Genomic DNA, 26,144 nt, shown 5'->3' with positions numbered 1-26,144 from the left:
CCGCCTAGCCTTATTTCTTTTTCTTACTGACTTTTTTTTTTACTTAGCATGCAAGATAATGGGTCTCATTACTTACTTACTTACTTACTTACTTACTTACACACACACACACATACACACACACACACACACACACACACGTACATATCTTCTTTTACCTCGCTTGTATTTGCCATTCCTTAACAAACTTTTTTTTTTTTTTTTTTAAAATATGTCCACTGAACTTTTGTTGGACATCTTGGCTATTGTGAGTAGTATAGCAGTAACATGAATTTGCAAATACTTCTATGACATACTTAAGATTCCTTCTGGTATATATACCCAGGAGAGATGGATACAACAGGATCAGTTGGTAGTTGACTTTCGACTTTTTGAGAAAACTGCTTACTGAGTCCGGTAGCAGCCCTTCAGTTCCCATCACCACCAGCCATATTAAGGTTCATGTCTCAGATGCCCTTGACAGCACTTGTTTCTTGATGAGACGGAGTCTCGGTGTGTCACAGTCAGGGTTTCTATTGCTGTGAAGAGACACCATGACCACAGCAACTCTTAGAAAGGAAAACATTTCACTGGGGTGGCTTACATTTTCAGAGGTTTAGTCCATTATCATCATGATGTGACATGGTGGCCTGCAGACAGACATGGTGCTGGAGAAGCAGTTGAGAGTCCTACATCTTGATTTGCAGGCAAGAGGAAGTGGTCTTTCTCACTGGGTGTGACCTCAAAGCCCACCTCCACAGTGACACACTTCCTCCAACAAGTCCACCCTCCTAATAGTGCCACTCTCTTTGGAGGCCATTTTCTTTCATATCACCACACTGTAATTTTACTTAGTGTTTTTCTGATGGCTAAGGGGGTTGAGCATTTTTCCAAGGTGTTTTTTTTTTTTTTTTTTTCCAATCCTATTTTGGTAAATGTCTATTCCATTCATTAATTTAGCCATCACTGTTTCATTTTGGGGTGAGGATCTTTGTTTGTTTAGTGTTTTTAAGTTTTGGGATACTTTATAAACTTTAGATAGCAGTTTTCTGTCGGACACAGCTGGTAAATTTCCCCCATCCTGCATACCATTACTATTAATTGTTTCCTTTCTTGGACATTAGGCCTTACATTTTGTGCAGTCCCATTTCTTGATGCTTGGGATCATTTCCTGAGCTGTTGATAGTCCTAGCCTATGCCTGGATCTCGAAGCTTCTTCCCTGTAGAACGTTCAACATCTTATAGTAAGGGCTTTGATCCTCTTGTGTTCTGAGTGAGATTTTTCCGAGTGCTGAGGAGACCCAGGTTTTTCTGTACCGTTGAAGAGGCTGGCCCTTTCCCAGTGGATGCTTTTGCCACTTAAAGATTCTCTTGTGACTAAGTCTGCCTTCAGGTTTGCTTTATTACTTCTCTGAACAGCGATGCCAGCCGGATTTGCTTCCGTTCATCTTGAGTCTGCAATGTGTGCCATTGGAGTATGCTTCCTGGATACATTAGATAGCTGAATCTTGTTTTATTATCAATCAGCTAGTCTATGTCTTTGAATTGCAGCGTTAACAACATTTGCATTTGGTCAGTGAGAGAGGTTTGCTAATTCCTGAACTTTTTTGATTATTTTTCTATTTGGTTGAATTAATGTTCATTTCTTTATTTCTTTCCTACAGTAGTACTAGTGTGCTGAGGGCTTACATTGTCGAGTGTGATAGATTGCTTCCCAGGTCTTCTCTCGTCATCTTTTCCAATCATGAAATCGATGTCCTCTGCTCTCTTGATTGGTGTTCCCCTGGTTTTTGTTTTTTGTTTTTTGTTGTTTTGTTTTTCTTCAGTATTACTGTGTGAGTTTTCCTTGAGACTTGTGAATGTTTGTCTGTTTACCTCAGGTAGGACATCAGTGATAGACAGAAAAAATAAATTCCACCCAAGTTTAACTTGGTGAACCATTGAATTTGTTAGGGTTATCTACAGGAGTGTGGCTGAGAGGTTATTTATAGGAGCTCCAGCAATTCAGAGGCAGTTGCCTTGCCAAAACCAGCATGGGTACAACTGATAAAGGTACGCTTGCAGCTTCCTGTCCCTTCTTCGTGTAGGACCGCTGGGGAGTCTCCTCCATAGTGTTCCCTGCTTTTGAACCCTGTGGAGAGCTCTCAGGAGTGTGCATCTCCTGACCTTACTGAGCCTGCTGGGTTTTTCTAAGTCAGAGCCCCCAGCCTCCCTCTCCCCTCCAGGAGGAAAGGTTTCCATTCTGTGAAATAACAACACTATAGCTGGGTTGGTGATGAGGTGTTGCTTTCCTTCATGCTTGTTTTGGAACAACCTTATTTCCTGGTCAGTTTGAAAGATACCTTTGCTGGGTCTAGGAATCAGTTTGGCAGTAAAATACGTGAATCCACTCACCTGGCTTTCAGGGATTCTGTGGGGTGCTCTGAAGAATTCCTATGTGTTTGTATTTGTGGGTTGGTGTTTTCCTCCAACAATATGTATCATCTTTATTTTACCCTTGCTATGTCTTAACTGTGATATGTCCTGAAGAGGTTCTTCTCTGGTCATGTCTGTTTGAGGTCTTAAATCCCTCTTGTGCTTGAGAAGAGCAGAAGCAGAGTCCATTTTGTTAGGTTTGGGAAATAGTCTACAATTTTACTGAATAGATTCTCTCTGCCTTTACTTTTTATTGACTTTTGCATAGATCCTTGAGTTTGGCTTCTTGATCTCTTGGAAGTTATTGTCAGGATCATTTATTTGCCCTGTTTTCCTTTTAATGTCTGAATTTATGTCTGAATATAGTGTTTTCTGGCCTTTCCACAGTCTCTTGTGTTCTTTGATCTGTGTGGCTTAGTCTAGTGGTGATGTTTCCTGCTCTGTGTTTTTATTTGATTCCTGGGCTTTTCATTTCCTACATTTCTAAACTTCTTCCTCCTGCCCAGAACTCCAGTTTTCTTTTTGGCTTTCTCTTCCATAGTACTGTCTTTCTCACCCGTGCTGCTGGCTTTCTTTTTCATGCCCCCCCCCTGATGGCATAACTTCATTCACCAGGTTATATCCTCTTTGAAGTCACTGATAATTTCTGCAAGTAAACTTTTGAATTCTTCATCCAGTATTTTTCTCATCTTAGTATCCTTGGATTTAGTGGAGGGCTTATGATCTTTTTGAGGACTCTTGGCTTTTTTATGTATCCTGTTTCTGAGTTAGGATAGACATATCTGTTATTCTGGCTCTCTTGTAACCTGGGGGTCTACTTAATGAGCAGCTTGCTCCTCCCTAAGGTTCACTCCCTAACACTACTTTGTCAGAGAGGACAAAGCCAACTGCTGTTACAGCACCTACACCAACCCTCAGTGACATATAGTCGAAGATGGTACAGCTGACGTGAAGTGTGTAATGGGGCGAAATCATTGAGTGGGTTAAGGAAGGAGGCAAGGAAAGGGAGCAAGTAGAGCAGAAGCAGAGCCAACTGAAAGGAAAGAAGCAGCCAGTCATGGTGGCCCGTGGGAGGCAGACGCAGGCAGACCTCTGAGTTGCGGTTAGCCTGATCTACCCTAGCATGTTCCAGGACAGCTAGGGCTACCTACCAGGGACACCCTGCCTGCGCAGGTTCAAGTCAGATGGAGTCCCAGTGTAGAACTGGGGAGTGGACCTGGGCTCCCACCTTAATGAAGAATCCATCTGCAGTTGATAGCCACTGGCAAAGGGAAAGTTAGTTTCCCCAGTGTGGTCTCCTGGGTGTACTAACCACACTTGATATAGGCCCCATGCCCAGAAGGCGGCCAACACAAAATGAAGTCATTGGTGCTTTGGGGAGACTTTTGTTCTCTTTCTGCTTCATGTGGGTATTTCTGTTACTACTCTTTCGCTTGTGTGTATGTTGCTTGTTTTTTAAAGAGAGAGGAAAAAAAGAACATAAAATTGGGTGGGAATGACATGATCAAAGTATATTTCATGAAAAAATTTTTCAGTTAAAAATGGAAAAAAAAGTGGGAAGTAATGTGATGGTGAAGAGGAAGGAACAAGAGATTAATAAACAGAAAAAAGGAAAGAAGATTGCTCAATAGTGAAAAATACCACACATAAGTATAAGGGAATTAAAAGTAAAAAGTCTAGAATTCTATTTTTAAGACTAATATGCTAAAGGCAGATAGTACTAAATGAACACCCAGTGGGGTGAAGTACAGGTGGAAAGGGAGCAGACCTCAGCTACAGTGGGGAAGTGTGAACAAGTGTGGGTAAATACACCAAAGTCTGTAAGAGGAGGGACACAGGCAACCTCACAACATGTTGGAGTGGCTCCTTGTTCTACAGACAGTTCTGGAGTTTCTGCCAGAGCCACGTCACTCTAGTCCTTCCCTGTGGATAGTGGAGGCTGAGTAGATTATTCCAGTCTGTCCAGACAGGAATTGGTCAGCATCGAGGTGGCTGATAGCCAAGCTTGGATGTGTTTCCTGAGTGCAGTGCTTCATCCACTGCCTACTTTTAGCTCATGTAGAGTGTCTGGTCCCTCTTTCCCGAAATGAACATGGCTGTGTGTGTACTTGACAAAGACAACTCACCAGTGAATACAGCCACTGAAGAAGATGGTACGTCACTGACAACCATTTCCTGACTGCCTGAGGCTGCTTGGGGAGGGGGGCCTTCTGAGAGTCTCTTTCTTCCAGTGATAGGATGTTGACGGCTCAGTCTTAGGCAGGTAACCACCCCTGCTGTGGCTCCATGGACACAACAGACATGCCATGTCTAGAGGACCGTATTTAATTCCCTTTGCCCCCTCCTTCCTTTGCAGTGTCCACTGAGCCTTAGAGAGGGTGATCTAGATGTCCTGTTTGAGACTGAGCACTCGTTTGACAAATTATGAGTTTCTATGTTAACTATTCCCTCTACTCACAGAAGCTTCCCTGACCTTGGTTGAGGGGTATAAATAAAAATTATCCTTTTTTAAGTTTATTGCTTTTCTTTCCTGTTTGTTTGTTTGGTTTTTTTTTTTTTTTTAGAGCCTTGCTTCCTGTATTGCATCACAAATCCAAAAAAGGACCACCTCGTCAGGCCAAATATGCCATCCATTGTATTCATGCTATATTTTCTAGTAAAGAGACCCAGTTTGCACAGATATTTGAGGTAAGGAAAAAATTTTTAATTCATTAAAAAATAAATACTGATTTTACAGAATATTCTCAATTGGAGATATATCCTATTGTGTATTATCAGGATTTGAATCAGTAATCAACAGCAGCAGCAGTTAAAATAGGAAAACTGGTTTTCCATAGGTTTAAGGCTACTTCAAGTTCAAAAGTCAAATACTGCTTGATACTTTTTGACACTGCTAGATGTATTGATTTTTGGAGAGTTTTCATTGTGTGATTATTGTATATAGTCACAGTCAATGACAGTAAGTAATGAACTTACTCTGTCAGTTTACAGGTTTAACAGCTTGAATTCTCAATGTAAATTGGTCCTGATGGTAATGTAAACAAGTTTAGATTGAATGACTGAGCTAACCCTGCTAACATAAAAGTATATTTTTAATGTTTCTTCCTATTTTCTCTTCATGTTAATTAACTTTCACCTTGAGTAGGTGTTTTATTGCAGCCAAGTATGAGAATAGTCTGTAACGTTATTATTAAAACAGAAGCTAGCAGAAAAGTCTGTAAAAAAAAATGATTTTATAATTCTATGTCTGGAGCTTTGAATGGCAGTCAAAAAGCATTTTGGAGATCATACTAAACCTCATACCATAAATATTTTGATATTTTATCCCTGGGGTACAAACCTTTATGGTTATTTTATCATATTTTCATGTATCATGTTCAAATTCCCAAATAGGTTACATTCTGCATCTTCCAAATAGCACTTTGGTTTATATGGCAAGTAACTTACCTTAATTTGTATGCATTTGGGGATGTCTCCTTTTACTTATAAAGATGACTTCATTAATTAGTGTTGACTTACAAGAAAATTTTGTTTTTATTGATTAGTCTTTTTTTTTTTAGTGATGGTCACTGTGAGAATAGTACTGATATAACTTGGCTTTCTAAAGATTTTTGCTGTGTTTCTCTTATCATAATGTGGAAGGTTTGCTGGCTTTCTGTGAAAATACCTCCTAGTGGTCACTAGCCTTTTTCAGTTGCCAGTATTCCATGATCTGGCCATTAATTTTTCTTTTTTCAAAAATAATTTCATTAATGAATTATGGAAAATTATCAATTAGTAGTAATAAAATAACTGACAATGTATCTATGCCACCATGTTGTTGTTTCTAATGTGATCAGCAGTGATTCTTAGGTATGGACACAGTGGAAGTATGGAGAGAAATGAATAGCAAAAGGTCAAGTTATCAAATGTTCTGTTGGTCTTGCTGAAACTTCATATTGCCCATGTGTGTTGGAAAATCATAGTTTATATTGCTTGTCAAGTTTGTAATAGTTGATGTTCAGTGTTAGAACATAGAACCTACATTTGCTTTTTGTATGTGTTCCTGTGTGTTTACATGTGTGTGTATGTGTAGGCCATGCTTGTAGAGACCAGAGGTCAACACTGCATGTCATCCTCAATTGCTTTGCACCATGACTTTTGACACAGGGTCTCTTACTGAAACTGGAGCTCATTCATTCAGCTAGACTAGCTCTCCAGATAACCTCAGGGCTGCTGCTGTCTCTGCCCCCACAACATTGGAATCACAGGTGCACTGAGCCTTTTATTTATGAAGTGTTGAAGGGCCATACTCAGTTGTTGATGCTGGTGCATTAAGCACTTTGCCCACTGAGCCAGTTCCCAAGTCCTGGTATTTTCATTCAAATGAAGCATTGGTGCTTCTGCTATGTACCCTCTTAGCCAGGTGTTTACTTTCTGCAGATCACTGAGTGTTGTTAGTAATGGACTTTCCAGAGGTACTTTATTCATACATACGTAAGGATGTAGCAATCATACATTTTGTGTGTCCTCCCCCTTAATGCTTAATGATGGCATAATTTAGTCACTCTTCTGGTTTTTCTATTTTTAAAGTTTAACAACACTTTTCAGCTATTCTAAAAATGAGTATGACATTGTTTTGTTGTAATAAGATACTTACTGATGGTTTGGTTTTAAATCAAATGAAAAATAGTCTTTTTATGGAATTTAGTATTTGATGGTATGATTTTTCAAGATACCCAAAATTCAGTTAGCTATACATAGGAAAACTTTGTTCCTGCTACTGAAAATTGGGTTTTGGTGTTCAAAGGGCTTAGGGGCACATATTCTTTCTGACTAGTGGTTCTTTGTGTTTCCCTGGAGTCCTGCCTGCTGGACCTAAGTCAAGTAAGGAGATCGTGTGGAGACACTCAAGTGTGGGCCAGTGTGGCCTGCCTCCTTTTCATTCCCACTTCCTAACCAGATCTTACGTGTTCTCCTCCAACTCCAGAAGACGCTGCAAGGTGGAATCTTCTTTATGCTTCGGAAGGGGGAGCAGAGTGGGTTTTGATTAGCCCTAGCAGTCATAGACATGGTCATAAGTTATATGCTATGTAATGAGATTGATGCTGAACTGCTCCCTTACCTATAAAAAGTGAGCTGGGCAGAACTGAAAATGTTTAAACTTAATGTCATCTAGACATAGGTTAATTATAGAAGTCTACACTTAAGCTTGAGTTGCTCTTACACAGGATCTAAACTTCCGTAGTGCTCATAATTCAAAGATGAAATGCAGGGGCAGTTTTACTTGTTGTGTCTGTAGAGAACTGAATATATTTCCTGTCCTTCATTTTCAGCCTCTGCATAAGAGTCTAGATCCAAGCAACCTGGAACACCTTATAACACCACTGGTCACTATTGGTCATATTGCTCTTCTTGCACCTGATCAGTTTGCTGCTCCTCTGAAGTCTTTGGTAGCAACTTTCATTGTGAAGGACCTTCTCATGAATGACCGAGTGAGTGCCGTTTTCAGATTTGTTATCTTCATAGTGTTCTACATGTCATTTATGGTGAAGAGAGGTGGAATGCATAATGACACTTTTGCTTGGTTGCTTTCACTTAAGGTTGTCATCAGAAATGCAGTAACATTGGCACTTCTTGTTTGAACACAGGCGTTTGATCTGAAGTAGACCTTCTTGGGAATTGTAAAATAACACCCAGTTGTGGCTATTTTGGTTTTACATGAAATTAAATAATATAAAAACATGAAGTTTTGATTAAGTGGTAGACTTTTGGGGAGGAGACAGATGGTATGTTACTATGCAGCCCTGGCTGGCTTGTAACTGGCTATGTGGACAAGTTTGGGCTTGAATTCACAGGGATCTGCTTGTGTGTGCCTCTTGAGTGCTGGAATTAAAGTTGCAGACCACCCACCATACCTGACAATTCTTTTGTGGGGGTGGAGGGGTATACTACAGAGAGAACCTAGGGTCTTGTGGGGCAAGCACTTTGCCACTGAGCCATATCCTAGCCTGGTTGACTTTTTAATATGAAAAGTAGAGATAATTTGAGGTTCTCAAAATTTATATTTGGTGATGAAGATTTACTCTCGATCCTGTCAAATAGTTAAACTTTTGTCAGGTCATTTTGGTCCAATTGGAAACTGGGCTCTAGGCTTTTTTGATTGATAGTTTTGTTTTTCTGGTGCTGGGAATATAATCCAGGAGCTCATGTGTGCTAGTACCATTGAACTTCACCTACCCTTGGCTTCAGTTACTGGTAGGTTGCTGTCTTTTCTTTGTGTCTAGGGTGTATTTGTTTGGGAGCTCCCTAAATCTCTCAGATACTCACTGAGGCCTCTGTTCCTTACTGGGTCCATGATTCCTAATTTTTCCCTGACGACCTGTGACATGATGACAGGATGGGTGGACCTCTCAGCCGCCTCTTCTTCCACTTGTAGAACAAGAAATCACCGTAGTCAGAAAAGTCACCTTGGTGCCAGACTCAATTCTTTTGATGTATTCCTTCATCTGAGCATCTGCCCTGCTGATGGTTACTGCTTTGGTAATTCTTTATTGCTTGCATACTGACTTTAAAAAACCAGTTGGTCTACTCTTTCTAATTGTTCCATCCAGTAGGAAAATTGTTAAAAATAATCTAGTTCTGTCTTGTCAGGCATTAAATTCCTTCATGCCCCCGTTAACCTAACAGTTTGTCCTGTTTTATGTCATACAAGATAATGGGCAAATGAAAGGATGTTACACTTATCCCCTTTACATGTAATAATACTGTTCATGCATGGCTTTATTATGCAGTAATCCTATTTCCTTCCTGTTTTGGATACCCACTTTTCTGAATTTGGAGTTTGTTCCTCAGTCTAGAAAAAAGTCATTTCATATTTGTCACCTCATCCTCATCTCACACATGTCTGACCAGCATCCTTCTTTAATCTTGTTTGTTCTGGAGTCTTTCGAGAATTCTGCCCTGTGCCCTGTGCAGATGTCCTTACCTCTGGGTTCACTGCTGTACCGTTCTCAGTTACTGCTGCTGTTGGCGCCTGGCTCTCCTCATCAGATGGCTGACCTCCTCTATACAAAGTCACACTCTTCATTTGCATTGCCTTTGTTACTATTGTTCCTGTGGCTCCTTACCATTCATGCTGCCCTCTCTCATAATGTCCTTTGCATGCTCGCTGGCCCGCCCTTTTAGTGGGCACATGCTGCAGAGTAGTCTGAAGGTCTCATTTAAAATGTACACTGTCATTCTCTTTGTGTTGTCCTTTAATTTGTTGATTTTTCTTGTGATTTTCTCATCCTCTGTAAGAAACTTACTCTGTTCCAATGTCATAAATAGTCTCCATGGTCTGAGCCTGAAGCTTGCCTTTTGGTACATTGAGTTTTAGTCCGTCTAGAACTAGTTTTGGGTTTCCACCCTAGAGGAGCCCCCACCCTTTGGGGTCCTCCTTAGGCTCATCTGCTTTCCCTTGACAGTTTATGGAGCAGTCTTACCTTCTCCTCGTTATCCCTTTGTTCATCCGTGAGAGTCTGTTGTTAGCAAACATGGTAGTTTTCTCTACCACTGTAGAACACTGTACACTCTACTAGACACTAGACATTAATGATATTTAAAAAGTTATAGCCTATGTTGTGACTTTATATCCATTTCTTGCAAAAACTGCTTTATTTTTAATTATTTGTGAAGTTGTTCCTAAATTTGAATATTTTATTTCGGTTTCATCTTGCAGGTTTTAAAAGGCATATACCTTCAGGTCTTCTGCTTATAGCTTTTAAACTCCTTTTTGAAAAATCATCTTTTAGTTAATTTTTTTAATTATAGCTACATGAATTCTTTCAATCTCTCCAGGCAGTCTGCCCACAGGTTCAGGTGGACACCCCTTTGCACCACTGCCCTCCACAGAGCAGACTGGGGTTTTCTGTCTTTCTCAATCTCCATCCCCCCCCCCCCCCACCTGAGAATCAAACCCAGGGCCTTGTGCTTGCTAGGCAAGCACTCTACCACTGAGCTAAATCCCCAATCCCTTAGCTACATAAATTAGTAGATTTTATATACTAGTGATAAAAATGATGTACGTTAGTGTCCTGCTCATGTCAGTACCACAATGAAATCTGTGTCTGTCGTTCTATCCACCTGCTTTCCACCATGTAGATTTCATTCTGCCACAGCAGTAGCTTTTGTTGTGGCTGCTGTAATCATAGTTAAAGCTTAACATCTTGCTGTCCTCTGTTGACCTACTTTATAATCTGTTTTAAGTTCTCAGATTTGTAATTACTGACCGAGTGGGTTATCTTGTAAGTTGAATATTGTAGTATACTTTATCTTTAGTTAAATATTTGAAACTGTATTCCGGTTTGCAAACCTTGAGTCTTGAGTTCTGCTGTTGCCCTTTGAGCAGTAGAACTCGGTCACTCAGCACAGAGGGTTTAGAGCACTTCCCTTTGCCATTCAATTCTGCAGCTGAGAAACTGGCAGTGATTTGATTCTTGCTTCTTCGAAGAAACAGTCTTGAGCCCTGGGCTACTTGACATGCTTGGTCTAGAAACTTCATCAGAGTGAACCTAATGGGACTCCCTTCTCATGGTCTCAGTGCCATGTGTTGAGATGCTTACCAACCACCGATTCTCTGGTTCTGGAAGTTCGCTTTTCTGGGTATTGGGGTTATCTGTCACATTGCCTGGGCCTTACCTGAGTTGATACTTAATTCCTCTTTTCTTTCTTTTCTTTGAGAAACAAATTGTTTACATTTATTTATGTAACAGCGTGGGGAGGGGGATATGCACATATGCCATGGTGTGCCTGTAGAGGTTAGAGGACAGCTTTCTGCTGCCCTCTGTGTGTGTGTGTGTGTGTGTGTGTGTGTGTGTGTGTGTGTGTGTGTGTGTCTGTTTGTAGTGGCTCACACCTTTAATCTCAGCACTCAGGAGACAAAGGCAAGTGGATCTCCGAGTTCAAGGCCAGCGTGGTCTACAGAGTGAGATCCAGGACAGCCAGGGCTACATGCAGAGAAACCCAGTCTTGAAAAACAAAACAAAAAAGATTTTGTCTTTTGCAGTTGGAGCTGAGCCTACTTACCCATGTCATGAAAGCACTGTCCCACTAATCCCCCCCCCCCTTTTCTTTGTTGGCGTGTTATTTCACAGGGTTGTCCAGGCTGTTTTTTTTTTTTTTTTTTTTTTTTTTTTGAGTTGAGGATCGAACCCAAGGCCTTGTGCTTGCTAGTCAAGCGCTCTACCACTGAGCTAAATCCCCAACCCAGGCTATTCTTAAATTACTTTGAACTTGTGATTCTCCTGTCTCAGTCTCTTGAGGAGCTGAATTACAGACTTATGCCACAAAGCCTGGCTAAGACTTTTTAAAAAATATCTTTTCTCCTGTTTTAAACTACATTTCTTGGATCTGGTGAGAGAGCACAGTGAATACTTACTGCACAGCTTGGAGAGCAGAGTCTAAACAGACTCACATGGCAACCAAGTGTGTCAGTTTGTGTTCATGGTCACAGAGCTGGTGTGATCCCAGAGCAAGGTACTCGGACATAGGTAGACCCTGGAGCTTGCTAGCCAGTAGGCCTTGCTTAAGTCAGTGAGGTCCAGGTCCCATGGAGAGAGACCTTGTATCGAATAACAAGTTGGACAGCATTCAAGGTTGACTTCCTGCCTCTCGATACTCAAGTGCAGCATATACACAAATGCACACACTCTTCTTAATGCTGGGGTTTTATCCTTGTCTTTTCTCGCTAAATAATGGACTCATCAATCTTTTAAAAGGGTCTACAGAATAGATTAGCCCACACCTCCAAAGGATATTCAAATGCTCCAGCCAGGTGCTGGTGAGAATTTTGCTTTCAGGGCTGTTTAGTAAATGGGGTTAGGATGAATCATAAATATTGTCTATTATTGTTAGGAAGGTAAAAACTTTTTTTTATTCAGTAATTTCTTTTTTTATGTTTGGTTTTTTATTTTTACATTCCTACCGAAGTTTCCCCTCCTTTCTCTCTTCCCAGCCCAACCCTGTCCCCATCCACTCCTCCTCCTCTGTTTCTCTTCAGAAGAGGACAGGCTTCCATGGGTATCAGCCAGCCATGGTATATCAAGTTGTGGGTAGGAGGAAACGGTCCCAAAGGTCAGAGACAGCCCCTACTCCCACTGTTGGGAGTCCCACACGAAGACCATGCTACACAACTGTAACATGTATGCAGGGGGCTTAGGTCAGTCCCATGCAGGCTTCCTGGTTTTCACTTCAGTCTCTGAGAGCCCCTGTGAACCCAGGTTAGTTGATTCTGCAGGTTTTCTTGTGGTGTCCTTGACCCATCTGGCCCCTGCAATCTTTCCTCCCCTCTTCCACAGGACTTCCCAAGCTCCACCTACTCTTTGGCTAGGTGGGGATCTCTGCATCTGTTTCCATAAGTTGCTGGGTAAAGCCTCTCTGATGACCATTGGGCTAGGTACTAATCTATGAGTATATCAAAACATCATTAGGAATTATTTTATTGACTCTTTTTTTTTTTTTTTTTTTTTTTTTTGCCAGTTGGGTATGGTTCTATCCTGGATCTCTGGGCTATCTCACCTCTGAGCCCTGGCCCTCCAAGCAGTTTCAGGGATGAGCTTCCTCTCATAATATGGGTCTCAAGCTGGACCAGTCATTGGTTGGCCACTCCCTCAGTTTCTGCGCCCCATTTACCCCAGCACATCTTGTAGGCAGGACAAATTATAGGTCCAAGGTTTTGTGGCTGGGTTGGTGTCCTAATCCCTCCACTGGAAGTCTTGTGATGATTAGTTCAGGCTCTGTAACCCCATAGCTAGGAGTCTTAGCTAGGGTCACCCTCAGATTCCTGAGAGTTCCCATTGCTCTATAGTTCTAGCTCTTCCCAGAGATGACCCCAGATTCCAGTTGTCTCTCTCAGAACTCTCTCCCTAGATCCTCCCCCTACCTGATCCCTCCTGTTCCACACATACCCTACCCAGACCCCTCCCCCATCCATTCAACAGCAATGTCTGTTCTATTTCCCCTTCACAGTGAGATTCATGCTTCCTCGGCTTGAGCCCTCTTTGTTACTTAGCTTCTTTGAGTCTGAGGATTATAGCATGGTTATCTTTTGCTAAACAGCTAATATCAACTTATAAGTGAGGACATACCACGTATTTTCTTTCTGGGTCTGGGTTACCTCACTCAGGATGATCTTTTCTAGGTCCATCCATTTGCCAGCAAATTTCATGTCATTGTTTTTAACGGCTGAGTAATATACTCTATTGTGTAAATGGACGAAATTTTTTCTTTATTCATTCTTCGGTTGAGGGAAATACATCTAGATTGTTTGCAGTTTCTGACTATTATGAATAAAGCTGCTGTGAACATAGTTGAACAAATGTTTTTGTGGAATGGTAGCGCATCCTTTGGGTATATGCCCAGGAGTGATATAGCTGGGTCTTAAGGTTGATTGATTCCCAATTTTCTGACAAACCACCATATTGATTTCCAAAGTGTCTGTACAAGTTTGCACTCCCACCAGCAATGGAGAAGTGTTCTCATTGCTCCACATCCTTGACAGCATGAGCTGTCACTTGTATTTTTCATCCTGGCCATTCTGGCAGGTGGTGTCAGATGGATTAGATCACTTTGATTTGCGTTTCCCTGATGGCTGAGGATGGTGCTTCTCGGCCATTTACGATTCTTCTGTTGAGAATTCTGTTTAGCTCTGTATCTATTTTTTAATTGGGTTATTTGGTTTATTGATGTCTAGTTTCTTGAGTTCTTTCGGAGATCAGCCCAGTTGGTGAAGATCTTTTCCCAGTCTTGTAGCCTGCCATTTTGTCCTTTTGATGGTGTCCTTTGTGTTATAGAAACTTATGTGTAATGAGGTCCCATTTAGTAATTGTTGATCTTTGTGCCTCTAAAAGATTGGTATTCTGTTCAGGAAGTTGTCTGCTGTGCCAATGTGTTCAAGAGTATTCCTCATTTTCTCTTCTGTCAGGTTCAGTGTATCTGGTTTTATGTTTAGGCCTTTGATCCACTTGGACTTGAGTGATAGATATGGATCTATTTACATTCTTCTACATGCTGACATCCAGCTATACCAGCATCATTTGTTGCAGATGCTTCCTTTTTTTCCATTGTATAATTTTGGCTTCTTTGTCAGAAATCAAGTGTTCATAGGTGTGTGAATTTTCTTCTTGGTCTTCAACTTGATTCCATTGATGATCCACATTCTGTTTTTACACCAATGCCAAGCTGGTTTTTTTGTTGTTGTTGGTGGTGTTTGTTTGTTTGTTTGTTTGTTTGTTTTTTTAAACTATAGCTCTACAGTAGAGCTTGAAGTCAGGGATGGTGATGCCTCCAGAAGTTTATTATACAGGATTGTTTTAGCTATCCTGGGTTTTTTGTTTTGTTTTGTTTTGTTTTCCATATAAAATTGAGTATTGTTCTTTAGAGGTCTGTGAAATAATTGTGTTGGAATTTTGATGGGGATTGTGTTGAATCTGTAGATTGCTTTTGATAAGATGGCCATTTTTATTATGTTAATACTACCGATCCATGAGTATGGGAGATCTTTCCGTCTTCTGATATCTTCTCCAATTTCTTTCTTCAGAGACATGAAGTTCTTGTCATACAGGTCTTTCATTTGCTTGATTAAGAGTTAGACCAAGATATTTTATATTATTTGTGGCTATTGTGAAGGGTGTTGTTTTCACTGATTTCTTTCTCAGCCCTTTTATTGTTTATGTATAGGAGAGCTACTGAAAGCTGTTTTCTGTTTAGTTTGATGTTGGCTATTGGTTTGCTTTATATTGCCTTTATTATGTTTAGATATGTCCCTTTTATCCCTGATCTCTTGAGGACTTTTATCATAAAGGGGTGTTGGATTTTGTCAAAGGCTTTTGCAGCATCCATGAGATGATCATATTTTTTTTTCTTTCAGTTTGTTTATATGGTGTATAACATTGACAGATTTTCGTATGTTGAACCATCCCTGGCATCTCTGGGGATGAAGCCTACTTGATCATGATGGATGATCTATTTAATATGTTCTTGGATTCGGTTTGCAAGTATTTTATTGAATATTTTTTGCATCAATGTTTATGAGTGAAATTGGTCTGTAATTCTTTTTCTTTGTTATGTCTTTGTGTGATTTGGGTATCAGGGTGACTATGGCCTCAAATGAATTTGGTGATATCTCTTCTATTTCTAGTGTGTAGAACAGTTTGAGGACTATTGGTATTAGCTCTTTGAAATTCTGGTAGAATTCTGTGCTGAAATCATCTGGCCCTGTGATTTTTTGGGGGGCGGGGGTTGGGAGACTTAATTACTGCTTCTATTTCCTTAGGGATTATAGGTCTATTTAAATTGTTTATCTGATCTTGACTTTACTTTGGTAAATGGTATCTATGGAGAAAATTGTCCGTTTTTTTTCAGAATGTCCAATTTTGTGGAGTACAGGTTTTGAAGTTGACCTTCTTCTTTGGATTTCCTTAGTGTCTGTTATGTCCCCCTTCTCATTCTTGATTTTGTTCATTCGTCATTAAAAGACATTTTCTGTCTTTTAATTCATTTGAGTAAGGATTTGTCTTATTTTGTTGATTTTTTTCAAAGAACCAACTCTTTGTTAATTGATTCTTTGTTTTGTTCTCTTTGTTTCATTTTATTGGTTTTAGCCCTGAGTTTGATCATTTCTTCTTGGATATGTTTGTTTGTTTTTGTTCTAGAACTTTTAGGTGTGCTGTCAAGTTGCTAGTGTGAGATTTCTCCAAATTCCTTATGAAGGCAATTAGTGCTGTAAACATCCATCCCTCTTAGTACTTCTTTTATTGTGTCCCATAAGTTTGGGTATGTTGTACATTGATTTTCATTGAATTCTAGGAAGTGTTTAATTTATTTCTTTCTGGATCCATTGGTCATTAAGTAGAGAGTTCAATTTTCGTGAGTTTGTAGGCTTTCTGTTGTTTTTTAATTCCAGCTTTACTCCATGGTGGTCTGATAAAGTACAGGGGATTGTTTCAATTTTCCTCTATCTATTGAGACTTTGCGACTGAGTATGTGGTAATTTTGGAGAAGGTTCCATGAAGTACTGAGAAGAAGGTATATTTTGTGTTGGGGTGAACTGTTCTGTAGATGTATATTAGGTCCATTTGATTTATAATGTCTGTTAGTTCCATTTTTCCCCCTCTGTTTAGTTTCTGTCTGGCAGACCTGTCCATTGGTGGGAGTGAGTATTGAAGTCTCCCACTATTAATATATGAAGCCTGGTGTGTGATTTAAGCTTTAGTGATGTTTCTTTTCCAAATGTGTGTGCCCTTGCATTTGGGGCATAGATGTTCAGAATTAAGATGTTATCTTGGTGGATTTTTTTCTTTAATGAGTATGAAATGTCCTTCTTTATCTCTTTTGATTAACTTTGGTTTGATGTCCATTTTGTTAGATATTAGAATAGCTACTTGCTTCTTAGGTCCATTTGATTGGAAAATCTTTTTCCGACCCTTTACTTTGAGATAATGTCTATCTTTAGTGTTGAGGTGTGTTTCTTTTATGCATCAGAAGAATGGATCCTGTTTTCGTGTCCATTCTATTAGCCTGTGTCTTTTTATTGGTGAATTGAGTCCCTAGATATTGAGAGACATTAATGACCAGTAATTGTTAATTCCTGTTGTTTGTTGGTAGTGGTGTGTGTGTGTGTGTGTGTGTGTGTGTGTGTGTGTGTGTGTGTGTGTGTTTCCGTTTTCCTTCTTTGAATTTTGCTAGTGTGAGATTATATATTGCCTATGTTTTTTGTAGGTGTAGTTAACTTCCTTGGGCTGGTATATTCCCTCTAGTATCTGGTGTAGGGCTGGAATTGCGGATAGCTGTTGTTTAAATTTGACTTTATCGTGGAATATTTTGTTTTTCCATCTATGGTGACTGAAAGTTTTGCTGGGTATAGTAGTCTTGGCTGGCATCTGTAGTCTCTTAGAGTCTGCAAGTTGAAGCCCTTCTGCTTTTAGAGTCTTGGATGAGAACTTGGATGTAATTCTGATAGATCTGCATGTATATGTTATTTGGCCTTTTTCCTTTGTAGCTTCTAATGTTCTTTCTTTATTCTGTGTTTATGTTTTGATTATTATGTGGCACAGGGACTTTTTTTTTTTCTTGTCCAATCTATTTGGAGTTCTGTAAGCTTCTTGTGCCTCTATAGGCATGTCCTTCTAGCTTAATAAAATTTTCTTCTATGATTTTGTTGAATACATTTTCTGGTTTTTTTTTTTTTTTTTTTTTGACAAGGTTTCTCTGTGTAACAGCTCTAGCTGTCCTGAAACTCTCTTTGTAGACCAGGCTGGCCTCAAATTCACAGAGATCCACCTGCTTCTGCCTCTCACATGCTGAGATTAAAGGCTTGTGCCACCAATGCCCAGCTTATTTTCTGGGTTTTTCAGTAGGGATTCTTCTCCTTCTTTTATTCCTATTATTCTTAGGTTTGATCTTTTCATAGTGTCTCAGATTTTCTGGATGTTTTGTGTTAGGAGTTTTTTAGGTTGAACATTTTCTTTGACCAATGAATATATTTCTTCTATTGTATCTTCAGCACCAGAGATTCTCTCTTCCATCTCTTGTATTCTGTTGGTGATACCTGCATCTGTAGTTCCTGTTCTCTTACCCAGATTTTCCATTTCCAGAATTCTCTCAGTTTGTGTTTTCTTTATTATTTCCATTTTGATTTCCAGGTCTTGAATAGGTTCCTTCACCTGTTTGTTTTTCTTGGTTTTCTTGGCATTAAGGGGTTTATTGATTTCCTCCAATTTTTTGGTTGTCTTTTCCTCAATTTCTTGAAGGGAGTCTTTTATTCCTGCTTTAAGAACCTCTGTCATCTTAATTAAGTTGGTTATACTGTCATTTCTTATGCTTTGGCTGTGCTGGAGTTTTCAGGTCTTGCTGTCATAGGATCTCTGAGCTCTGTTGGGGACATATTGTCCTGGCTATTGTTGGCAGTTAGGCATCTGGGTTTTCGATGATTATAGGTTGTGGTATTGATTTCTAGTTTGTCTTTGTTGGATGGGTGTTTTGTTCCTTAGTTTCTGTTTCCTCTTTGGTCTTCTAGTCTTTGTGACCTCTAATCTAGTGGGGAGTCTGTGTCCCAAGTTGGGAGCAGGTCTTCTGGTGGTTAGCTTGGCCTTTGTTGTAGCGGGGGTCTCTGTTCTGCCTGGTGTTGCTGTGTCTCAGGAGTGGAAGTCTGCTGGGGTTGGTTATGGGAAGTGCCCATCAGAGACAGGGGTGATGAGCTGGGAGGGCAAGGCAAGGCTGTGTGATCTTTGGGGAACAGAATCTAGGGAGTGGGATAGTTCACCTGGCAGGTGAGTGACTCACCTGCTCTTCTCTTTTCAGTAAATATTAATTGGACATAAGAATTCATGCTTACATTTTAATGTTTCCACCTTTTGTCTAGCTTCCAGGAAAAAAAACAACTAAGCTTTGGGTTCCAGATGAAGAAGTCTCTCCTGAGACAATGGTCAAAGTGAGTAACATACATAGATTTGTTTTTTCTTAGTATACTCACCATATCAAGTAATAGATGTGGGTGGCTATTAAAGTCAAGAATTTGCCTTTATTGTAGTACAGTGTTACATGTATTGGGAGATTGTAGGACAGTGAAGTGCAACCCAGTGCCTTCTGAGCAGTAGCATGTAACCTAGTATGAGGGGAAAGATTTGAAATCTGCTCCCATATTTCTGCTTCTTAGAAATTAGCCTTTTAGTGGAGTGACTAGTGTTGTCTCCTGGATGTACTTCTGTTTAGTGATGATGCTAATCCAGATTCTAAAATTACCTTTTCCTCAGGATTTAATGAAAGTTTTTATTTAAAAAAACATTTAATAACTCTTGATTTGGGTTTATAAATAAGGAATTACATGTCACTAAAATACAGCATTGGTTTGTTAAAGTTGTGGTAGGTGTCAATTCAGTATATTTGTGAAGGTTTAAAAGTTAGGGGCAGATAAACTAACTGAATGTTGACATTTTTTTCTTGGAATTTCTTACCACTCTTCTGGGCTCACTCCCACATTGTCTGTCCTGCCATTGTTCTCTTCGTATGTATCTGCTTGTGCTCTGTATATTGAATTATGTTAGCATATTGTTGCAGCCTCAGATTCCAATTTGTCTGCACACCTGGAGAGCAGCCCTTCCTTTACATCTGTAGTTCCATCACTGAATGATACTGGCTGCGTTTGGGTCTCAGCATTAGTCTTAAGCAGCAGTCCTGTATCATAGAGGCAACACTGGATGAGAAGACAGGCCATTTAGGCCGAGTGCGCACTCACCAGGTGCCCAGGAAAGGGATCTTTGGGACTGCTGTGTGCTGGCACTGTTCAAGCTCAGTTATTGTTGCCTTTGCTTTTTTGAAAGTTGAGACAAATGAAAACCAATACAGCAAGGTATGTCAAAGACTGTCACAAGTGCAGAAGTACTCACATGCTTCATCACCACAAAGTGTGTGAAAGTGATGTCCATTCTTAGGCAGGTAGTTGGGAACTCTTTCTGCTTAGGGGAGTTAGCATGATTCTAATTCTGGCCCTAAAGGATAAGGTGCATGCTTGGGAAACATTCAAGAATAGCAACAAAAGAACTCATCTTCAGGGAAATGGGTTTGGGTTTTTTTGTTTTTTGTTTTGTTTTGTTTGCCACTTTCCTGGAGGTTGAAACAACACTGTTATCTTCCTGTATATAGAAAGAAATAATTCATTTTGTCTTTTTTTTTTTTTTTTAAGATGCTCCCTCCTTTTTCTAGTATTTAAAGTTGATGTGGAAATTCTTGAAACATAACAATGCTTATTGGTCAATTTTTTCTAATAGATTCAGGCTATTAAAATGATGGTTCGATGGCTACTTGGAATGAAAAATAATCACAGTAAATCAGGAACTTCTACCCTCAGATTACTAACAACCATATTGCATAGTGATGGAGATTTGACAGAACAGGGGAAAATTAGGTATGTGGTTATTGTTTCCAGATATTTGGGTTGTATAATATTTCAACTCCTGGTGTAACTGTTATATGTTAGAATTTCTTTTTAAAAAGATAATTAGGCGGGGCGGTGGTGGCGCACACCTTTAATCCCAGCACTTGGGAGGCAGAGGCAGGTGGATCTCTGTGAGTTCAAGGCCAGCCTGGGCTACAGAGCGAGATCCAGGACAGGCTCCAAAACTACACAGAGAAACCCTGTCTCAAAGAGGGGGAAAGATAATTAGTATTAATTGGTAGGTATTCATGTGTTTTATTGTAGTATGCTTTTACATGGTGTTATTGCAATGTAACAGTCTCGTGTCTGATAGGGTTCTGCCATCTAGACACTGCAAGTGTTTTACGTGATAGATTCTTGCTTTCTGTCACAGCCCATGTATAACTGCTAGTGCGAAGATCTAGAACTAATGTTTGACAAGTTTGCTAGTGTCTCACGGTAAAAAACAAGTTAGTGAATCTGTTTCTAGAATGCAGAAAACAAAAAAAATGTTAAAATATGCTAGACGCATGTCCGTTAAAATGCACTCACTGTTTTTATTTGTACAATGAGACGTAACTTAGTGCTCCCTGGTCACAAGTCCGCATCTGAGAATTAGCTACCTGTGAATCTAAATACCCAGAAAGCAGTTGTTTTCTCTGTGTTGAGGGTGCATGGACTTCCCCACCAGTTCCTGCACCATGCAGCGTCGCCGCTGTTTGCTTTGTAACCCAGAGCTGAATGAAGGTATGTGGAGATCCATGCAAAAATGATGCCATTTTTCTATGAAGGACTCAAGTATTGATTTTGCTGTTTTAAGGTCTAACTGACTGTACTGTGTTTGAAACTCAGATTCAGATCCTGAAACTACATACTCCAGGCAGAGTCAAACCTTGGCTCTTAGCACTTTCTAGTTAGCTGAACTTTACCAAGTTACTTCAGCTTCTCAGTGCCCCAAACACCAACTTAGTGTACCACTGTAGTACAGTTAAATACGTCATGGTATTTGAAATATTCCCAGCATTACATAGCATATAGGAACATGGATGATAATAGGGATTTTTTTTTTATCAGCATTAGATAAATGTAGAGTTGGTCTCAGATGCTTTTTAGTGACACACTTCGTAGCTATCTAAAAATAGAATAATTCCCTCCTTAATACATCTAAGTTCTTTAATGAGAAAACCAGACGGTGAGTGTCAGCTGCCTTCCACCTTTCCAGGTTCATTGTCTTCTTCCAGGCCCACTCCCCAGTCTCACTCTCTACTTTGAGAGCTGGACTTCAGACCTAGGACTTCGCATGCTAGGCAAACACTGTTAACACTGAGCCCTCACCTCCACCCGAATCTGTTCTCCTTGTATGTTTCATAGTGTCCACTGTGCCTAGAATTTAACAGAACATATTTCTGAAGTGAAATAATAAAAAGAAAACTTAGTACTATAGACAGTTCGTGTGCTTACCATTTTTATTCTAATTTGTTGCTTTCCTTTAATAATTTAGACATGTCTATTATATATAAAAATGTTTTGATTTAAAATTCATGCCTCACTTGAGATAAATTTGCATTGGTTAGCTCAGCCTGGCAGAAAAAAAACTTTGGTACTAATACAATTTATTAATGACATTGTTTTGTACATAGTTGTTTATGTTATTCCTGGCTAGTCTTAAGAAGTTAAGAACATTGACAGGCTGAAGGCTATATTACCGTTCATCAGCTGCTTTTATTGTGAGCTCTTTCACTTGTGTGTGCCTATGGTAGGATGTGAGCTACTCCGCCTGCTTTCATGATTCTTGTTGTACGTTTAGTGCAGTAGTTGTTGGAGACAAATTAGCAAGTAAAGAAACTCATGCTGACCTGGGAGTAAACATCACACACACAAATCAGTAGTACTAAGAGTTTTAACAGGCAAACTAACATAGAAATAGATGTCTTCTCTTCCTGCCTAGGTTAGGATGTAGGACCAGAAAATTGAATGGCTTTAGGAGTAGTTGGCACCAACATATTTAAGAGACATTGGCATTGGTTGGGTTCTCTGAGAGTTCTGTGCTGTATGTAGACTGATTGCTGTGACCCCATGTGGCAGAAAGTACAAACAAGCTCCATACCCCATTCTCTTTGTAAGTCCTGAGGGTTCTGCCCTCTCGACCTCATCCCCTTCCATGAAACTCTCCTTTGTAACACTGCTTTGGCCTAGGATTTCAGAGTATACATTCTGAGGGGATGGTGAATGCTCAGACCATAGGACTTTCTGCTTTCTTTTCATAGAGGATTATTTTAAACATCAGATGGTGAGGTAAGAATGGTTTCCCCCAGCCCTGCACATCGAAGTCTTGCTTACATTGTTTTCTTGCTTCTTTTTTAGTAAACCAGATATGTCACGCCTGAGACTTGCTGCTGGGAGTGCTATTGTGAAGTTGGCACAGGAGCCCTGCTACCACGAGATCATCACATTGGAGCAGTACCAGCTCTGCGCACTAGCCATCAATGTAAGGGCAGTGGCTAGTGGGGATGTCATTGTGTGCTCTTGGACTGCTAGGAAGAAATTGCTACAGTAGCATCAGAGCCTTGAATGTTTTCATGAAAAACATGTTGCACAGTCTAAAATTGGCATTTGGTTTCCTACCCAGCACAGTGTGTGTAACTACATCATTGTTCTAGTCTGCAAACTTCCCACAAGCACTAAATGAACCTTGCACTGGCTGAACCATTGCTCCTCAAGGAGATACAGGGAACTTGTTTTAAGACTCTGGTCAGTGTACAGCCTTGTTCTCTGTGTATCTGCTGAAGAACACCTCAGTTATGTGCACAGACAAACAGCACCACCACTCACTCTCAGTGAAGCTTTACTGCAGCACATGCATTTTTCTCTGGAAGGCAGTGTGCTCTGTGCTTAGGCTATTGTGTTCTGTCACTTGTTGGGAGCTGTTTAAGTGTCGGTCATCAACAAGAACAACATTGTTTACAGTGTGTCACCAGGTAGACCACGGAGACGAGGCTGACCTCTCTAGGGGTGAGCACAGAGGCTCCTTCTGTGTCAGATGCCCTGCACATCTGTTCACTAATGACTCTATCATTGCTGCAGGTGTTGATTTTGGATTATAAATAAATGATCAGGCAGATCCCTCAATAAATACAGAATCTGTGAATAAGGAGGAACAACTTTTACCAAGATTTTATAAAGCTATGTTCCTGGGTTTTCATTTTTGAAGATATAGAGTACACAGTTGGAAGGTAGAAAGAAGTATTCAAAATAATTTTTTAAAAATAAATCTTTTAAAAGTGAGAATACATAAACACATGTATCAGTAAATCTAAGCCATGACCTAAGCTTGCCTCTCTGCGTACTTTTCCAGTTGTTGCAGAAGCCTTGACCCTCAGACCTGCCTTCTGGCATGCCTGCAGTAAACTGTCCTGCTACACTCTTGCAGACTCCTAACAGGCTCTCACAAGACTGTTCGGAGACCTTGTCTACTGTTGGACACATTTCCCTAACCACAGTCCTCATCATGTTATTCTCCTGGTCAGACACATTTAAGAGCTCATACTTGCTTGAAATGGGTGTGTGTGTGTGTGTGTTTTATAACCTGATATTTGAGCCTCTCTGTGGTTTGGATCTAAACACATACTTGAACATCTTTTATGCTGCCTTTACAGTAGTGGTTCTCTACCTGTGGGTCACAACCATCAGAAAACATAGATGTTTATATTATGATTCATAATGATTGCAAAATTGCAGTTATGAAGTAGCAACTAAAATATGGCTGGGGTCACCACACCATGAGGAACTGTGTTAAAGGGTCACAGCATCAGGACGGTTGAGAACCACTGCCTTACAGTACAGTGCCATTCATCACCTTCATTTCAGTGGAAGCGTGCACTTCTATTTATCTTGTGTTTTGTTGCTTTTTTCATCTCATCCTTCCATCTGCACACACTGGCATTTACCAGTTACAGGAAGGCTCAGGTGTGATCTTTCCCACAAGACGTGCCCAGTTTTCCTAGCTGGATGCAGTCTCTGTTATTGGAATTCCCTCCAGATTTTAGTCTCACCCTGCCGCATACAGTCTCAGCCTGTGCGTTCACCTTTTCTGTGCGTGTGCTCTGTTTGCTTCCTTGAGTTGAGCCTCTGTGAAAGAAGTATTGCTAGGGGCTGGAGAGATGGCCCAGTGGGGGTTAAGAGCACTGGCACTCTTCCAAAGGACCTGGGTTCAAGTCACAGCACCCACGTAGTAGCTCACAAGTGTCTGTAACTCCAGTTTTAGGAGACCCAAAACTTCCCATGGCAAAACACGTAAAAGTTTAAAAAATGTCGTATTGTTGTATATTTAAACAGACATTAAATGTGCAGGAATAGATAAAGACTGAATAATATGACAATGCATTTCATAATTGCTTAGGTATTTAGAATTTGAAATTCAGTTCATGAAAAAATGTACCTTGTATTTTGAGATATATATTGTTGTAGATAACTAGAAATGCAAAGCTGCATAAGTCATGATTGCAGTTGTCCAAAAGCTAAGAGCCTTTTAGAATAGAAGATAGAGATGTTGATAGAAAATAAGTGTTGATAATACAATGAGGTACACAGAGTAGCACAACTACTTCTGAGGTGCTAAAGAAGTTCTAAGAATAGTTTGTGTTCAGAAGGCCTCTGAAAGTAGACCGAGGTATGTGATGACAAAATCAAGTTTGTAGCAATGAAGTAGCTTGGTCTCCAACTTTATATTGTGAGGCAAAAAAAAAAAAAAAAAAAGTGTAATTTTTTTCTTGATCTTAAGCAGTTATTTTTCATAACCAGAGTTAATGGAAGTATGAGTGAGAGTTTGGTGTTGGTAGAGCCGTCCTGCTTTTCTTCATTGTACATTTTTATGTTAGTAAGGTGCCTATCTTAGGGCTGTGAGACCTCAGTCCCTTAGTAAGTAGCACCTCTTGAAACCCCCTCTGCCTTCAGTTTGTCTCCTCTGTAGTTAATTCTTCGCTCCTTGTCTGAGCTAACAGTCTTCTGTCATTAATAACTGAAGGCTGGTAGTTTGGAAGTGATTGATAAGCTGGCTTTGTAACAAGTTTGCATTGGGTTATTAAATGCTGAGCTGTTGGTGAGAGGGACAGTACTGTCATTAAGAGTGTGTCTCAGTAAGAGGGTGGGGTGTCTGAGTGGAGTCATTTTTAAAGAATGGTCTCTTCACTGATGAATATGTTTAACATAAGTTGAATTTGATTATGAAGTTTATAGTAAATTGTATATTTTCATGATAGATGTATATATTTGTTCCTCACTAATTCTGATGAAGGATAGCTATTGAGTGTGATAGTAGAAAGACTGAATTTCTGTGGACACCTGAATAGGTTTTTAAAAGTAGTAGGCGTACTGAAAATGAAATGAAATGAAAGGGAATACATACCATAAGAGCTTAAAGATTGGCATATGACACGCCCTCCCTTCCCCAGCTGCATTAACCAGGTTAATGGTACCTGCCTACACTCTCAGCATTAAGGAGACTCAAGTGGTAGATAATGAGACCTTGTGTCAGAAACAAAAACAACAAACCCAGAAACCAAGTGTTGGGGCTGACAAGATGGCTCACCCATCAAGAGCACTGGCTGCTCTTCCAGAAGACCTACATTTGGTTCCCAGCACCACATGGAGGCTCACAACTGTCTGTAACTCCAGTTTCAGGGGACCTGACTCCCACTTCTTGCCTCCACAGGCACCAGGTACCCACTTGATGCACATTACATACATGCATGCAAAATATATATGCACTAAAAATAAAACTTTGAAAGAACAAAATCAGAAAATGTCTAAGTGCTATGGA

The 26,144-nt window shown here is 40.1% G+C and overlaps 1 protein-coding gene across 6 annotated transcripts in view; it reads left to right on the top strand.

The window, feature by feature from the left end:
• Pds5b (PDS5 cohesin associated factor B) overlaps positions 1–26,144 on the top strand; it is a 143,743-nt gene that overhangs the window by 96,870 nt on the left and 20,729 nt on the right. For all 6 annotated transcript variants that reach the window (XM_036171683.1, XM_036171686.1, XM_036171685.1 and 3 more), the window contains exons 20-24: positions 4,959–5,082; positions 7,710–7,868; positions 18,776–18,844; positions 20,181–20,317; positions 22,691–22,814. In XM_036171683.1, the coding sequence (XP_036027576.1) occupies positions 4,959–5,082; positions 7,710–7,868; positions 18,776–18,844; positions 20,181–20,317; positions 22,691–22,814 (613 nt within the window). The remainder of the gene's footprint in view (positions 1–4,958; positions 5,083–7,709; positions 7,869–18,775; positions 18,845–20,180; positions 20,318–22,690; positions 22,815–26,144) is intronic.

This window comes from Onychomys torridus, chromosome 22, assembly GCF_903995425.1.
Source record: "Onychomys torridus chromosome 22, mOncTor1.1, whole genome shotgun sequence".
In the NCBI taxonomy this organism is placed as follows: domain Eukaryota; kingdom Metazoa; phylum Chordata; class Mammalia; order Rodentia; family Cricetidae; genus Onychomys; species Onychomys torridus.
This window is presented reverse-complemented; position numbering and strand designations above follow the sequence as displayed.